The sequence below is a fragment of the Pseudophryne corroboree genome, chromosome 4 (assembly GCF_028390025.1).
Source record: "Pseudophryne corroboree isolate aPseCor3 chromosome 4, aPseCor3.hap2, whole genome shotgun sequence".
NCBI classification, from domain to species: domain Eukaryota; kingdom Metazoa; phylum Chordata; class Amphibia; order Anura; family Myobatrachidae; genus Pseudophryne; species Pseudophryne corroboree.
The window spans coordinates 611,233,732-611,250,793 of record NC_086447.1 but is presented as its reverse complement, the minus strand read 5'-3'; the positions used below and the strand labels follow the sequence as shown (position 1 = coordinate 611,250,793).

The following is a 17,062-nucleotide window of genomic DNA, read 5'->3' as shown; positions in this document are numbered from 1 at the left end:
TTCTGGGCATGATTCTGGATACAGAACAGAAGAAGGTGTTTCTCCCGGAGGAGAAGGCCCAGGAATTGTCATCTCTGGTCAGGGACCTCCTGAAACCAAAACAGGTGTCGGTGCATCACTGCACGCGAGTCCTGGGAAAGATGGTGGCTTCTTACGAAGCAATTCCCTTCGGCAGGATCCATGCAAGGATCTTTCAGTGGGATCTGTTGGACAAATGGTCCGGATCGCATCTTCAGATGCATCGGTTGATCACCCTGTCCCCGAGGGCCAGGGTGTCTCTGCTGTGGTGGCTGCAGAGTGCTCATCTTCTCGAGGGCCGCAGGTTCGGCATACAGGACTGGGTCCTGGTGACCACGGATGCAAGCCTCCGAGGATGGGGGCAGTCACTCAGGGAAGAAACTTCCAAGGACAGTGGTCAAGTCTGGAGACTTCACTACACATAAATATACTGGAACTAAGGGCCATTTACAACGCCCTAAGTCAAGCAGAGCCCCTGCCAAAACCAACCAGTACTGATGCAGTCAGACAACATCACGGCGGTCGCCCATGTAAACCGCCAGGGCGGCACAAGAAGCAGGATGGCGATGGCAGAAGCCACAAGGATTCTTCGATGGGCGGAGAATCACGTGCTAGCACTGGCAGTAGTGTTCATTCTGGGAGTGGACAACTGGGAAGCAGACTCCCTCAGCAGGCACGACCTCCACCCGGGAGAGTGGGGACTTCATCAAGAAGTCTTCACACAGATTGTAAATCGTTAGGAACTGCCACAGGTGGACATGATGGCGTCCCGCTTCAACAAAAAGCTAAAAAAATATTGCGCCAGGTCAAGGGACCCTCAGGCGATAGCTGTGGACGCACTAGTGACACCGTGGGTGTACCAGTCGGTTTATGCGTTCCCTCCTCTTCCTCTCATACCCAAGGTACTGAGGATAGTAAGAAAGAGAGGAGTAAGAACTATACTCATCGTTCCGGATTGGCCAAGAAGAACTTGGTACCCAGAACTGCAAGAAATGATCTGAGGACCCATGGCATCTGCCTCTCAGACAGGACCTGTTGCAACAGGGGCCCTGTATGTTCCAAGACTTACCGCGGCTGCGTTTGTCGGCTTGGCGGTTGAACGCCGGATCCTAACGGAAAAGGGCATTCCGGATGAAGTGATTCCTACGCTGATAAAAGCTAGGAAGGATGTGACAGCCAAGCATTATCACCGTATATGGCGAAAATATGTTGCTTGGTGTGAGGCCAGGAAGGCCCCAACAGAGGAATTCCAGCTGGGTCGATTCCTGCACTTCCTACAGTCAGGTGTGACTATGGGCCTAAAATTAGGATCCATAAAGGTCCAGATTTCGGGCCTATCCATTTTCTTCCAAAAAGAACTGGCTTCACTGCCTGAGGTTCAGACGTTTGTAAAGGGAGTGCTGCATATTCAGCCTCCTTTTGTGGCACCTTGGGACCTTAACGTTGTGTTGGATTTCCTGAAATCCCACTGGTTTGAGCCACTTAAGACCATGGAGCTTAAATATCTCACGTGGAAAGTGGTCATGCTATTGGCCTTAGCTTCGGCTAGACGTGTGTCAGAATTGGCGGCTTTGTCATGTAAAAGCCCCCATCTGATTTTCCATATGGACAGGGCAGAATTGAGGACTCGTCCCCAATTTCTCCCTAAGGTGGTGTCATCGTTTCATTTGAACCAACCTATTGTGGTGCCTGCGGCTACTAGGGACTTGGAGGATTCCAAGTTGCTGGACGTAGTCCGGGCTTTGAAAATTTATGTTTCCAGGATGGCTGGAGTCAGGAAAACTGACTCGCTATTTATCCTGCATGCACCCAACAAGCTGGGTGCTCCTGCTTCAAAGAAAACTATTGCTCGCTGGATCTGTAGCACGATTCAGCTGGCACATTCTGCGGCTGGACTGCCGCATCCTAAATCAGTAAAAGCCCATTCCACAAGGAAGGTGGGCTCTTCTTGGGCGGCTGCCCGAGGGGTCTCTGCTTTACAGCTTTGCCGAGCTGCTACTTGGTCGGGTTCAAACACCTTTGCTAAGTTCTACAAGTTTGATACCCTGGCTGAGGAGGACCTTGAGTTTGCTCATTCGGTGCTGCAGAGTCATCCGCTCTCTCCCGCCCGTTTGGGAGCTTTGGTATAATCCCCATGGTCCTTACGGAGTTCCCAGCATCCACTAGGACGTCAGAGAAAATAAGACTTTACTCACCGGTAATTCTATTTCTCGTAGTCCGTAGTGGATGCTGGGCGCCCGTCCCAAGTGCGGACTCTCTGCAATACATGTATATAGTTATTGCTTAACTAAAGGGTTATTGTTATGAGCCATCCGTTAAATGAGGCTCAGTTGTTTGTTCATGCTGTTAACTGGGTATGGTTATCACGAGTTGTACAGTGTGATTGGTGTGGCTGGTATGAGTCTTACCCTGGATTCCAAATCCTTTCCTTGTTGTGTCAGCTCTTCCGGGCACAGTTTCCCTAACTGAGGTTTGGAGGAGGGGCATAGAGGGAGGAGCGAGTGCACACCAGATAGTACCTAATCTTTCTTTTAGAGTGCCCAGTCTCCTTCGGAGCCCGTCTATTCCCAATGGTCCTTACGGAGTTCCCAGCATCCACTACGGACTACGAGAAATAGAATTACCGGTGAGTAAATTCTTATGTTTTGTGGTTCCCAAACCGGACTGTTCGGTGCGCCCGATTTTTAAATCTAAAAAACCTGAACCCTTACTTAAGGGTTTTCAAATTCAAATTGGAATCACTGCGGTCAGTGATATCCAGTCTAGAGGAGGGGGAGTATTTAGTGTCCCTAGACATCAAGGACGCGTACCTACATATCCCAATTTGGTCGCCTCATTTAGCGTTTCTACGTTTTGCAGTGCTGGACCAGCATTACCAATTTCAGGCGCTACCATTTGGCCTTTCTACAGCCCCAAGAGCGTTTACAAAAGTGATGGCGGAGATGATGCTCCATTTACGCCTGAAGGGTGTCAAAATAATATCTTACCTGGACGACCTTTTGTTAAAAGCCAGCTGCAAGGAGATGCTGTTACACAGCATAGAGGTGACGGGACAATTACTAACTAATCACGGATGGATTCTAAATCTTCAGAAGTCTCATCTAGACCCGTCTAAGAGAATTTTGTTCCTGGGGATGATTCTAGACACAGTTCAAAAGAAAGTGTTCCTTATGAGGGACGAGGTCTTGACCATCCGAAACATGGTCCAAGCACTTCTGGGACCAAAGAGGTTGTCAATTCACCTCTGCATACAGTTGCTGGGCAAGATGGTGGCCTCTTACGAGGCGATACAGTCCGGCAGGTTTAATGCCAGACCGTTTCAATTAGACCTGCTAGACAAGTGGTCAGGTTTGCATCTCCACGTGAAACAGCGGATAGCGCCATCGCCAAGAGCACGAATTGCCTTGCTATGGTGGCTTCAGATGCCTCATTTACTGGAGGGCCGAAGCTTCAATGTCCATTCCTGTCCATCACTGACAACGGATGCCAGCCTCGAGCTGGGGGGCAGTGACCCAGGGAGTCCAGTTCCAGGTGAGGTGGTCCAGTCAAGAGGCCACTCTCCCGATCAACATCCTGGAACTCCGAGCAATATACAATGCTTCTTCAGGTTTTCCCATTATTGCAAAATCAGTCAATTCAAGTGCAGTAGGACAACGCCACAGAAGTGGCGTACATAAATCGACAACGAGGAACAAGAAGCATACCCGCAATGCGGGAACTGTCTAAGATCCTCCTTTGGGCAGAGTTGCATGCAAGAGCAATCTCTGCCATATTAATTCCAGGAGTGGATAATTGGGAAGCAGACTTCTTCAGCAGACACGACCTTCACCCAGGAGAGTGGGGTCTTCACACTCAGGTATTTTTAAATGTTGATCCACAGGTAGGGTTGTCCACGGATAGACTTGATGGCATCACGCCTCAACAAGAAACTCAACCGTTATCACTCCAGAACAAAGGATCCACTAGCAACAGCAGTGGACGCTCTCACGGCCCCGTGGCCGTACAGACTAGTATATCTGTTTCCTCCTATCCCTCTCATAAAAAGAGTACTAAATAGGGAGAGAGTGCAGGCGATTCTGATCACCCCAGATTGGCCCAGAAGGGCCTGGTACGCAGATCTCCTGGAGGATCCGTGGCCGCTCCCCCTGAACAGTGACCTTCTACAACAGGGTCCTTCTGTCTATCCAGACTTACAGCGGCTACGTTTGACGGCATGGAAGTACTGAGGGAGAAAGAAAGTGTGTGATCCTTCTGTCATTTCTACCCTGATACACGCCCAAAAAGGGGTTACGTCAAAGCACTACCACCGCATTTGGAAGAAATATGTAGAGTGGTGTGAGAGTGAGGGTTATCCTCCTGTGGAGTTCAGCCTTAGTAGGTTTCTCCTTTTTCTGCAATCAGGTGTGAATCTGGGACTACGTTTGGGTTCCATCAAGGTACAGATCTCGGCTCTCTCCGTCTTCTTTAAGAAACAATTGGCTTTGTTGCCGGAGGTGCAGACCTTTCTAAAGGGTGTTCTGCGCATACAACCATGTTATGTTCCTCCCACAGCTCCGTGGGATTTGAACGTGGTTTTGACTTTTCTCCAATTGGACTGGTTTGAGCCGTTACGTACGGTAGAATTGAAATACCTGATGTGGAAAACAGCCGTGCTGTTGGCGTTGGCTTCTGGCAGACGTGTGTCAGAGTTGGGGGGGCCTTATCTTGTAAGAGCCCATACCTGAGATTTCATAAAGATAAAGCTGAGTTACGGACTCGCCCACAATTTTTGCCGAAAGTAGTGTCCGCTTTTCATGTAAACCAGCCAATTGTGGTTCCGGTTTTAGGTCACACCACAAATGTCTCACGTTCCTTGGACGTGGTAAGGGCGATTAAAATTTATGTCCATAGGACTGCGCGTCACAGGCTTTTTGTCCTCTATGATGTGACCAAGATTGGTCGACCGGCGTCTAAGCAGTCTATAGCTAGATGGCTTCAGTTGACTAAACAACAAGCCTATACTTCGGCTGCTCTGCCGGTTCCGAAGTCTGTTACAGCTCATTCGACAAGATCGGTGGGTTTCTCCTGGGCGGCTGCCCGGGGTCTCTCAGCCTTACAATTGTGCCGAGCAGCTACCTGGTCTGGTTCGAACACTTTTTTTGTCAAGTTTTATAAGTTCGATACGTTGGCCAAGGATGACCTTCAGTTTGGTCAGGCAGTTTTACAGGGGTCTTGGCACTCTCTAACCGTTTTGGGAGCTTTGGGACTTTCCCACAGTACTACAATTTCCCAGTATCCACGAAGGACGTTAGAGAAAATAGGAATTTAGTTACCTACCGGTAATTCCTTTTCTCGTAGTCCAGAGTGAATACTGGGCACCCGCCTCAGTGCTTTGTTCCTGCTTACCGGGTAATATCTGTTCGGGACTGCTTGTTGCTGTCCTTGCTTATCAGTGGCTAGTTCAATTTATCCGGGTTTCATTAACACTTTCCTGTTATGGTTATTTTGAATGTTATTACATATTGGTTACGCTGTTGTGTGTTGCGGTGTTGCCACACCTATTGTATTGATAATATTCCTCCTTCGAGGTATGTTCCATCTCCTGGGGCACAGTTTCCTGGACTGAGTCATGGGGAGGGGCATAGAGGGAGAAGCCTGCACACAGCAGAGTTTTTATTATGTGCCAGTGCTCCTGCGGACCGCTCTATTCCCCACAGTACTAGAATTCCCCAGTATCCACTCCAGACTACGAGAAAAGGAATATCCAGTAGGTAACTAAATTATTATTTTATATTTATTGAAGATCTCCATTATTTAGTATTCCTTTCTCTATAAACTGCTAAAAATACCCTGCAACGTTTGTCCTTGGTCGCTCCTATCTTATGTGCTGTTTATTCATCCGACTGGACCGGGAGCCTTTTGGAACAAAAGTGCAGTGCGTACGCACCATTCTTTTGATTACGCTGCAGCTGCTGGTCTTTTCTTTTGTCATTAGAAACAGTGGCATGTTCAGGCTTGAAACAATCACTGGTATAATTCAGAAAAATGATGGGCAGTATATAAAAGATTACTATAATTTCATTCTACATTTGTGTTACCAGTTAATGGAAGCAGCATTGCTGCCCTTCTCTTCCTTTGTTATACTGCGTGATTGTTGTTCCTTGCATGGAAAATAAAGAATAGTTCCCACTAAAATAGAAAATTCAGTTTTAGAGGGGAATATCCTGAATTCTGTAAATGAGAGTGCATGATGTTGTGCTTCCAACACAGCTTGTTAAGAGACAAGCCTGCACACCGAACTCTAGGAATCTAGGGAATATAATCTTTTTGAATATTCTGTTTAAATGCTCAGTTTTGTGTGTAATTACATAAACCCTCCAGAAAGCTAAAGTTTATTCATTATGTACATCTCTCTGGTAGAACAGTCTTCATTTTTAAACAGTGCTTCTCTCACTGCCTCCTTATAACCAATATAAAGCTGCTGTCATTTCATGCTTCCATAGCTTGCCTTCCCTGCCTAATAAAAATGCATATACAGTATAAGAGAAACCCCATATATTACCATAAAAAGGCTTCAGATTCTAAAGGAAAACTCCAAACATTAGGTAAATAAGCAAGATAGGGAAAGGAGAGGTTGATAATTTGTGGACAATAATTGATATCTGCTAACGGGTTGGATCAGTAGTTTATATAAAGACGTGAGTAGCAGGAAACCAATCTTTCTCATACGTCCTAGAGGATGCTGGGGACTCCGTAAGGACCATGGGGTATAGACGGAATCCGCAGGAGACATGGGCACACTATAAGACTTTGAATGGGTGTGAACTGGCTCCTCCCTCTATGCCCCTCCTCCAGGCTACAGTTAGATTCTGTGCCCAGGAGAGACTGGACACACACTAGGGGAGCTCTACTGAGTTTCTCTAAAAGACTTTGTTAGGTTTCTCTTACGTCCTAGAGGATACTGGGGACTCCGTAAGGACCATGGGGTATAGACGGGCTCCGCAGGAGACATGGGCACTCTAAAGACTTTAGAATGGGTGTGCACTGGCTCCTCCCTCTATGCCCCTCCTCCAGACCTCCGTTAGATCTTGTGCCCAGAGGAGACTGGGTGCACTGCAGGGGAGCTCTCCTGAGTTTCTCTGAAAAATACTTTTTTGTTAGGTTTTTTATTTTCAGGGAGCGCCGCTGGCAACAGGCTCCCTGCATCATGGGACTGAGGGGAGAGAAGCAGACCTACTTAAATAATAGGCTCTGCTTCTTAGGCTACTGGACACCATTAGCTCCAGAGGGTCGGAACGCAGGTCTCACCCGGCCGTTCGTCTCGGAGCCGCACTGCCGTCCTCCTCACAGAGCCAGAAGATTGAAGCCGGGTAAGTATTAAGAAGAAAGAAGACTTCAGATCTTCACTGAGGTAACGCTGCGCGCCATTGCTCCCACACATACACACACAGCGGGCACTGTAAGAGTGCAGGGCGCAGGGGGGCACCCTGGGCAGCAATATTAACCTCAAGGGACACTGGCATAGAGATTAGGTACGGCAGAGGCGGTATATTGAAAAACCCTCCGCCAGTATAAATAAGTTGAGCTGGACCGAAGCCTGCCGCTGAGGGGGCGGAGCTTGATCCTCCAGCACTAACCAGCGCCATTTTCTCCACAGCACACTGCAGAGAAGCTGGCTCCCCGGACTCTCCCCTGCTGAACACGGTTACAGAGGGCAAAAAAGAGAGGGGGGGGGGGGGGGCACATTTAATTGGCGCAGTGAGTAAAGCGCTGTACTACTGGGATTTTATTCCGGTGGCGCTGGGTTGTGTGCTGGCATACTCTCTCTCTGTCTCTCCAAAGGGCCTTATTGGGGGACTGTCTCCATATAGATATATTCCTGAGTTTGTGGGGGTGTCGGTACGTGTGTGTCAGCATGTCTGAAGCGGAAGGCTCATCTAAGGAGGAGGTGGAGCAGATGATTGTGGTGTCTCCGTCTGCAACGCCGACACCTGATTGGTTGGATATGTGGAATGTTTTAAATGCAAATGTGTCTTTATTACATAAGAGATTGGACAAAGCAGAGTCCAGGGATAGAACAGGGTGTCAATCCATGGCTTTGACTGTGTCACAGGGCCCTTCAGGGTCTCGGAAACGTCCACTGTCCCAAATACCGACACGGATTCTGACTCCAGTGTCGACTACGATGAGGCGAGGTTACACCCAAGGGTGGCCAAAAGTATTCATTATATGATTATTGCAATAAAAGAGGTTTTGCATATCACAGATGACCCCTCTGTCCCTGACACGAGAGTATGCATGTTTAAGGAAAAGAAGCCTTAGGTAACCTTTCCTCCATCTCATGAGCTGAATGAGTTATTTGAAAGAGCTTGGGAAACTCCAGACAAGAAACTGCAGATTCCCAAGAGAATTCTTATGGCGTATCCTTTCCCGGCACAGGACAGGTTACGGTGGGAATCCTCGCCCAGGGTGGACAAGGCTTTAACGCGCTTGTCCAAAAAGGTGGCGCTACCGTCTCCAGACACGGCGGCCCTCAAGGATCCTGCTGATCGCAGACAGGCGACTACCTTAAAATCAATTTATACACATACGGGGGTGCCTTGCTCAGACCGGCAATAGCGTCGGCTTGAGTTTGTAGCGCTGTGGACAGATACCTTGTCAGCTGACATTGATACCCTAGATAGGGATACCATTTTATTGACCTTAAGTCATATTAAAGACGCAGTCCTATATATGAGAGACGCTCAGAGAGACGTTGGGCTGCTAGATTCGAGAGCCAACGCCATGTCGATTTCTGCTAGGCGAGCCCTGTGGTCTCGCCAATGGACGGGTGATACCGACTCAAAGAGACACAATATCAGATGCAGTCCTTTCGGTCGCATAAGTCCAGAAGGGTTCGGGGCTCTTCCTTCCTCGCCAGAGGTAAGGGTAGAGGGAAAAAAATGCCTGCTACGGCTAGTTCCCAGGAGCAGAAGTCCTCCCCAGCTTCTACTAAATCCACTGCATGATGCTGGGGCTCCACTGAGGTAGTCCGCCCCGGTGGAGGCACGTCTTCGACTCTTCAGCCATGTCTGGGTTCAATCAGACGTGGATTCTTGGGCGATGGAACTTGTATCCCAAGGATACAACCTGGAATTCGAAGAGGTGCCTCCGCGCCGATTTTTCAAATCGGCTTTACCAGCTTCTCCCCCAGAGAGGGAGATGGTTTTAGCTGCAATTCAAATGCTGTATCAACAGCAAGTGATTGTCAAGGTTCCCCTATTCAACCCTGTTTGTGGTTCCGAAACCGGATGGCTCAGTCAGGCCCATTCTAAATCTAAAATCCCTAAACCTGTACTTGAAAAAGTTAAAATTCAAGATGGAATTACTCCGGGCGGTTATCTCCAGCCTGGAAGGGGGGATTTTATGGTGTCACTAGACATAAAGGATGCATACCTTCATGTCCCCATATATACCCCTCATAAGGCGTACCTGATATTCGCTGTACAGGACTGTCATTACCAGTTTCAGACGTTGCCGTTTGGGCTTTCCACGGCCCCGATGATTTTCACCAAGGCAATGGTGGAAATGATGGTGCTCCTGCGCAGGCAGGGAGTCACAATTATCCCGTACTTGGACGATCTCCTGATAAAAGCGAGATCGAGAGATCAGTTGCTGAAAAGCGTGTCGCTCTCCCTGAGAGTGCTGCAGCAACATGGCTGGATTCTGAATCTGCCAAAGTCACAGTTTGTTCCAACGACTCGGCTATCTTTCTTTGGCATGATTCTGGACACGGAACAAAAGAGGGTTTTTCTCCCAATGGAAAAAACCCAGGAACTCCAGAACATGGTCAGAGACTTGTTAAAACCGAAAAGAGTGTCAGTCCATCAATGCACTCAAGTACTGGGAAAGATGGTGGCGACTTACGAGGCCATCCCCTTCGGCAGGTTTCATGCGAGGACATTTCAGTGGGACCTTCTGGACAAGTGGTCCGGGTCCCATCTTCAAATTCATCAGAAAATAAGCCTGTCCCCCAGGGCAAGGGTGTCTCTCCTGTGGTGGCTGCAGAGTGCTTACCTTCTAGAGGGTCGCAGGTTCGGCATTCAAGACTGGGTTCTGGTGACCACGGACGCGAGCCTCCGAGGATGGGGAGCAGTCACACATGGAAGAAATTTTCAGGGAACATGGTCAAGCCAGGAGGCTTGTCTACACATCAACATACTGGAATTAAGGGCCATATACAACGGCCTATGACAAGCGGAGAATCTTCTTCGCGACCTACCGGTTCTGATTCAATCAGACAACGTCACAGCCTTGGCTCATGTAAACCGCCAAGGCGGGACAAGGAGCAGAGTGGCAATGGCGGAAGCCACAAGGATTCTGCGCTGGGCGGAAAATCACGCAAGCGCTCTGTCAGCAGTCTTCATTCCGGGAGTGGACAACTGGGAAGCAGACTTCCTCAGCAGACACGATCTCCATCCAGGAGAGTGTGGACTTCATCAAGAAGTTTTTGCAGAGATAACAAGTCTTTGGGGACTTCCTCAAATAGACATGATGGCGTCACGCCTCAACAAGAAGCTTCGGAGGTATTGTGCCAGGTCAAGGGACCCTCAGGCAGTAGTGGTGGACGCCCTGGTGACACCATGGGTATTTCAGTCGCTCTATGTATTCCCTCCTCTACCTCTTATCTCCAAAATATTGAAAATCATAAGAAGAAAAAGAGTGCAGACAATACTCATTGTTCCAGATTGGCCTCGAAGGGCCTGGTATTCAGATCTTCAGGAGATGCTCACAGAAGATCCATGGTCTCTTCCTCTCAGAGAGGACCTGTTGCAGCAGGGGCCCTGCGTGTTCCAAGACTTACCGCTGTTACGTTTGACGGCATGGTGGCTGAACACCGAATCCTAGCTGGGAAAGGTATTCCGGAGGAAGTCATCCCTACTCTGATAAGGGCTAGGAAGGAGGTGACGGCGAAACATTATCACCGTATCTGGAGGAAGTATCTGTCTTGGTGTGAATCCAAGAAGGCTACTACGGAAGACTTTCAGCTGGGTCGTTCTTCTCCATTCTTTGCAAGCAGGTGTGGGTGCAGGCCTAAAGTTAGGCTCTATTTAAGTGCGGTTTTGGCCTTATAAATTTTCTTTCAAGAAAGAATTTGCAACCTTTCCGGAAGTTCGGACCTTCGTGAAAGGAGTACTGCACATCCAACCTCCATTTGTGCCCCCATTGGCACCGTGGGACCTTTTCGTGGTGCTGCGTTTTCTTGTGTCGCACTGATTGGAACCTTTATGAAAGGTTGTGTTCAAATTTCTCTCTTGGAGAGTGGTCATGCTTTTGGCTTTGTCGTCCGCAAGGCGGATTTCGGAAGTAGCGGCTTGGTCTCACAAGAGCCCCTGTTTGATCTTCCAGGTGGATAGAGCGGAATTGAGAACTCTGATAATAGTTCTGCCAAAAGTGGTTTCAGTGTTTCGCAAAAACCAGCCTATTTGATGCCTGTGGTTACTTAAGCATTGGCTGATTCAAGGTCTCTCGATGTAGTCAGGGTTTTGAATATTTGTCGCCAATTTGGCTCATATTGGGAAAACAGAGGCTCTTTTTGTCCAGTATGCTCCCAGCGTGATTGGGGTGCCTGCGTCTCTGCAGTCTGTTACACACTAGATCTGTGATACGATTCGGCGTGCTCGTTCTACGGCTGGATTGCCGTTACCGAAGTCGGTGGAGACCCATTCTACTAGGAAGATGGGCTCTTCTTGGGCGGATGCCCGAGGAGTCTCGGCGGTTCAACTTTGCCGAGCAGCTACTTGGTCGGGTTCAAACACTTTTGCTAAGCTCTACAAGTTTGATACCCTGGCTAATGGGGACCTCATGTTTGCTCAATCGGTGCTGTAGAGTCGTCCGCACTCTCCCGCCCGGTCTGTAGCTTAGGTATAAACCCCATGGTCCTTAGGGAGTCCCCAGCATCCTCTAGGACAGGGGTGGGGAACCTCCGGCCCACGGGCCGTATAAGGCCCGCAAAGCCGCTTCTTCGGCCCGCCTGCTTCTCTCAGTGAGACACGCCGCCGCTCAGTCCGGCGGCAGCATGTCTCAGCCAGGTATACAGATGCCCCCCCACAGTGCCAGGTATACAGATGCCCCCCCACAGTGCCAGTTATACAGATGCCCCCCCACAGTGCCAGGTATACAGATGCCCTCCCACAGTGCCAGGTATACAGATTACAGATGCCCCCCCCACAGTGGCAGGTATACAGATGCCCCCACAGTGGCAGGTATACAGATGCCCCCACAGTGCCCCCCCCCATGCTGCTTACCGCTCCCTTCGACGGGACACAGGAGAGCGCGGCTATGACGGGTGGCGACGTGTAGAACTTGAGACCACCCGCCGATTCGTGAGCCAATCAGAGCTCGTGGACCGGCAGCCAATCAGGAGCCACGGCTGGCGGTCCGCAAGCTCTGATCGGCTCTTAAACGGCGGCTGGTTTCAAGTCCTACACGCCGCCACCCAACATAGCCGCGCTCTCCTCCGTGTCCCGTCGAAAGGAGCGGTAAGCAGCACGGGGGGGGGGGGGGGGCACTGTGGGGGCATCTGTATACCTGGCACTGTGGGGGGGGCATCTGTATACCTGGCACTGTGGGGGGGCATCTGTATACCTGGCACTGTGGGGGGGCATCTATATACCTGGCACTGTGGGGGGGCATCTGTACACCTGGCACTGTGAGGGGCATCTGTACACCTGGCACTGTGAGGGGCATTTGTATACCTGGCACTGTGGGGGCAATTGTGGATCTGGCACTGCACTATTTTCTTGGCGCGCGCACCTCCGGCGTGCACACACACTACCTCTAAGGGGCAGACCTACTGGGGGGCAGGGTAACTTTTTAAGATGAGAATTTTTGTATGGCCCCCGAAGGATTTTATAAATATCCAAATGGCCCTCGGTAGAACAAAGGTTCCCCACCCCTGCTCTAGGACGTATGAGAAAATAGGATTTTAATACCTACCGGTAAATCCTTTTCTCTTAGTCCGTAGAGGATGCTGGGCGCCCGTACCAGTGCGTACTGTGTCTGCAGTTATTGGTTATGGTTACACTCTTGTAGTGTTTCTTTCCTGTCAGGTTGTTGCTGACGTTGTTGATGCCATGCGTTGTGTTGACACACAGGTTGTGTTACATATTCTCTCCGCATGTGGCTGTGTATTGTTCATGCTGTTGGCTGGTATTCTATTGCATGCCACGTTCTGCGGTATGTTCGAGGTGTGAGCTGGTATGACACTCACCGTGTTTAAACAATAAATTATTTCCTCTAAATGTCCGTCTCCCTGGGCACAGTTCTCTAACTGAATTCTTTAGGAGGGGCATAGAGGGAGGAGCCAGTTCACACCCATTCAAAGTCTTGTAGTGTGCCCATGTCTCCTGCAGATCCCGTCTATACCCCATGGTCCTTACGGAGTCCCCAGCATCCTCTACGGACTAAGAGGAAAGGATTTACCGGTAGGTATTAAAATCCCATTAACAATGTGATGTACCATTTCATCACATCGCTATGAACGGTTTACACTTAACCACCTAATAAACTATTACAATATGAAAGTGTAAAAGGAGGGTATGTATTAGCCAAATGGATGTATGAAAGTTTGTCACTGTACAATATTTAAAAAAATAACAGTTCATGAAATGTTGCAGCAATTTCTTCACTAATATTTTGCTTAATTTTTCAGATGTGAACAGTGTTGAAGTTCCAGATCACAAATTTCTGTTTCCAGAATATGAACTTGTCACAGAACCTGAGGAGCTGGTTTCTGATACAAATCCAGTTGAAGAATATAACCTAGCGGCTGGGATGGATGTGGAAATATGCCCAACTGAAGTGACATTGCCAAATATTGGTAAAATACCAATGGGGGAGACATTTGTTGGGTGTTAAACTGCTTTGTCGATCTTTTCTGCAGTTTAGAAAGTAATTTGCATACATGGGTGACTGGGCAACAAGGCATTACTGAAAATCAATCCAGATAACTGTGGGGAAGGAGGTGGTGCCCATGGCACTTGATAAGATTGTAGCTGTAAGAAATATTGGGGTATATGCAATTGCGGGCGAATCGCGGCAAATTATCGCCGTTTTTTTAATTCGACACAATTCGACAGGTGAATTCCGGCAGGTGGCTGCCGGAATTCACCATATTCAATGAAAAACGGATTCGACATTCCCGCGGGCGAAAAAAGGCCGATTTGCCGGATTTTGCCGCGATTTAAAAAAACGGGGAAAAACGGGAAAAACCCGGAAAAAAATGGCGTGGGGTCCCCCCTCCAAAGCATAACCAGCCTCGGGCTCTTCGAGCCGGTCCTGGTTTTAAAAATCCGGGGAAAAAATTGACAGGGGATCCCCCGTATTTTTAAAACCAGCACCGGGCTCTGCGCCTGGTGCTGGTGCAAAAAATAAGGGGGACAAAAAGAGTAGGGGTCCCCCGTATTTTTCACACCAGCATCGGGCTCCACTAGCTGGACAGATAATGCCACAGCCGGGGGGTCACTTTTATACAGTGCCCTGCGGCCGTGGCATTAAATATCCAACTAGTCACCCCTGGCCGGGGTACCCTGGGGGAGTGGGGACCCCTTCAATCAAGGGGTCCCCCCCCCCAGCCACCCAAGGGCCAGGGGTGAAGCCCGAGGCTGTCCCACCCATCCAAGGGCTGCGGATGGGGGGCTGATAGCCTTCAGAAAAATGTCAGAATATTGTTTTTTCCAGTAGTACTACAAGTCCCAGCAAGCCTCCCCCGCAAGCTGGTACTTGGAGAACCACAAGTACCAGCATGCGGGAGAAAAATGGGCCCGCTGGTACCTGTAGTACTACTGGGAAAAAAAATACCCAAATAAAAACAGGACACAGACACCGTGACAAGTAAAACTTTATTACACACTGCCGACACACACATACTTACCTATGTTGACACGCCGACTGCCACAGTCTCCGACGATCCAAGGGTACCTGTGTAAAAAATTAGGCTCACCTGCCAGGGTCCAGAGAGATAAATCCACGTCCAGAGATAATCCAGGTACTTGGCAAAAAAAAAAAACACGAAATCCCGATCCAGCGGACTGAAAGGGGTCCCATGTTGACACATGAGACCCCTTTCCCCGAATGTGCCGGGACCCCACGTGACTTCTGTCACTGAGGTCCCTTCAGCCAATCAGGAAGCGCTACTCCGTGGCACTCACCTGATTGGCTGTGCGCTGTCTGAACTCAGACAGCGCATCGCACAGCGCCCTCCATTATATTCAATGGTGGGAACTTTGCCGTCAGCGGGGGGGTTACCTGCGGTCAGCCGCTGACCGGCGGGTGACCTCACCGCTAGCCGCAAAGTTCCCACCATTGAATATAATGGAGGGAGCTGTGCGATGCGCTGACAGCACAGACGCGCACAGAGCCAATCAGCAGAGTGCAAGGACGTTGCACTCGCTGATTGGCTGAAGAGACCTTTCAGTGACAGCAGTCACGGAGAGGTGTCTCTGCATTCGGGGAAAGGGGTCCCATGTGTCAACATCGGACCCCTTTCAGTCCGTCTGGTACGGGTGTCCGGTTTGTTTTTTTGACAAGTTCGTGGATTTATCTCTGGACCATGGATGAGGTGAGTATATTTATCTTTTCTTTTCTCTAACGTCCTAAGTGGATGCTGGGGACTCCGTCAGGACCATGGGGAATAGCGGCTCCGCAGGAGACAGGGCACAAAAATAAAGCTTTAGGATTAGGTGGTGTGTACTGGCTCCTCCCCCTATGACCCTCCTCCAAGCCTCAGTTAGGTTTTTGTGCCCGTCCGGGCAGGGTGCAATCTAGGTGGCTCTCCTAAAGAGCTGCTTAGAAAAAGTTTTTAGGTTTTTTATTTTCAGTGAGTCCTGCTGGCAACAGGCTCACTGCATCGAGGGACTTAGGGGAGAGAATTTCAACTCACTTGCGTGCAGGATGGATTGGATTCTTAGGCTACTGGACACCATTAGCTCCAGAGGGAGTCGGAACACAGGTCTCACCCTGGGGTTCGTCCCGGAGCCGCGCCGCCGACCCCCCTTACAGATGCTGAAGATTGAAGGTCCGGAAACAGGCGGCAGAAGGCTCTTCAGTCTTCATGAAGGTAGCGCACAGCACTGCAGCTGTGCGCCATTGTTGTCACACACTTCACACCAAGCGGTCACGGAGGGTGCAGGGCGCTGCTGGGGGCGCCCTGGGCAGCAATATTTAATACCTTTATGGCAAAAGAATACATCACATATAGCCATTGAGGCTATATGTATGTATTTAACCCATGCCAGATATCTAAAACTCCGGGAGAAAAGCCCGCCGAAATAGGGGGCGGGGCTTATTCTCCTCAGCACACAGCGCCATTTTCCTGCTCAGCTCCGCTGTGAGGAAGGCTCCCAGGACTCTCCCCTGCACTGCACTACAGAAACAGGGTAAAACAGAGAGGGGGGGCATTTTTTGGCGATATTTTGATATATTTAAGCTGCTATAAGGAACAACACTTATATAAGGTTGTTCCCATATATATTATAGCGCTTGGGTGTGTGCTGGCAAACTCTCCCTCTGTCTCCCCAAAGGGCTAGTGGGGTCCTGTCTTCGATAAGAGCATTCCCTGTGTGTCTGCTGTGTGTCTGTACGTGTGTGTCGACATGTATGAGGACGATGTTGGTGTGGAGGCAGAGCAATTGCCGATAATGGTGATGTCACCCCCCAGGGAGTCGACACCGGAATGGATGGCTTTGTTTATGGAATTACGTGATAATGTCAGCACATTACAAAAATCAGTTGACGACATGAGACGGCCGGCAAACCAGTTAGTACCTGCCCAGGCGTCTCAGACACCGTCAGGGGCTGTAAAGCGCCCTTTACCTCAGTCGGTCGACACAGACCCAGACACAGACACTGAATCTAGTGTCGACGGTGATGAAACAAACGTATTTTCAAGTAGGGCCACACGTTATATGATCACGGCAATGAAGGAGGCTTTGCATATCTCTGATACTGCAAGTACCACAAAAAGGGGTATTATGTGGGGGGTGAAAAAACTACCTGTAGTTTTTCCTGAATCAGAGGAATTAAA

At 49.5% G+C, this 17,062-nt stretch overlaps 1 protein-coding gene across 2 annotated transcripts in view; it reads left to right on the top strand.

Moving 5' to 3' along the window:
• PDCD2 (programmed cell death 2) overlaps window positions 1–17,062 on the top strand; it is a 351,150-nt gene that overhangs the window by 96,873 nt on the left and 237,215 nt on the right. For both annotated transcript variants that reach the window (XM_063917636.1, XM_063917635.1), the window contains exon 3: window positions 13,691–13,858. In XM_063917636.1, coding sequence (XP_063773706.1) covers window positions 13,691–13,858 — 168 coding nt within the window. The remainder of the gene's footprint in view (window positions 1–13,690; window positions 13,859–17,062) is intronic.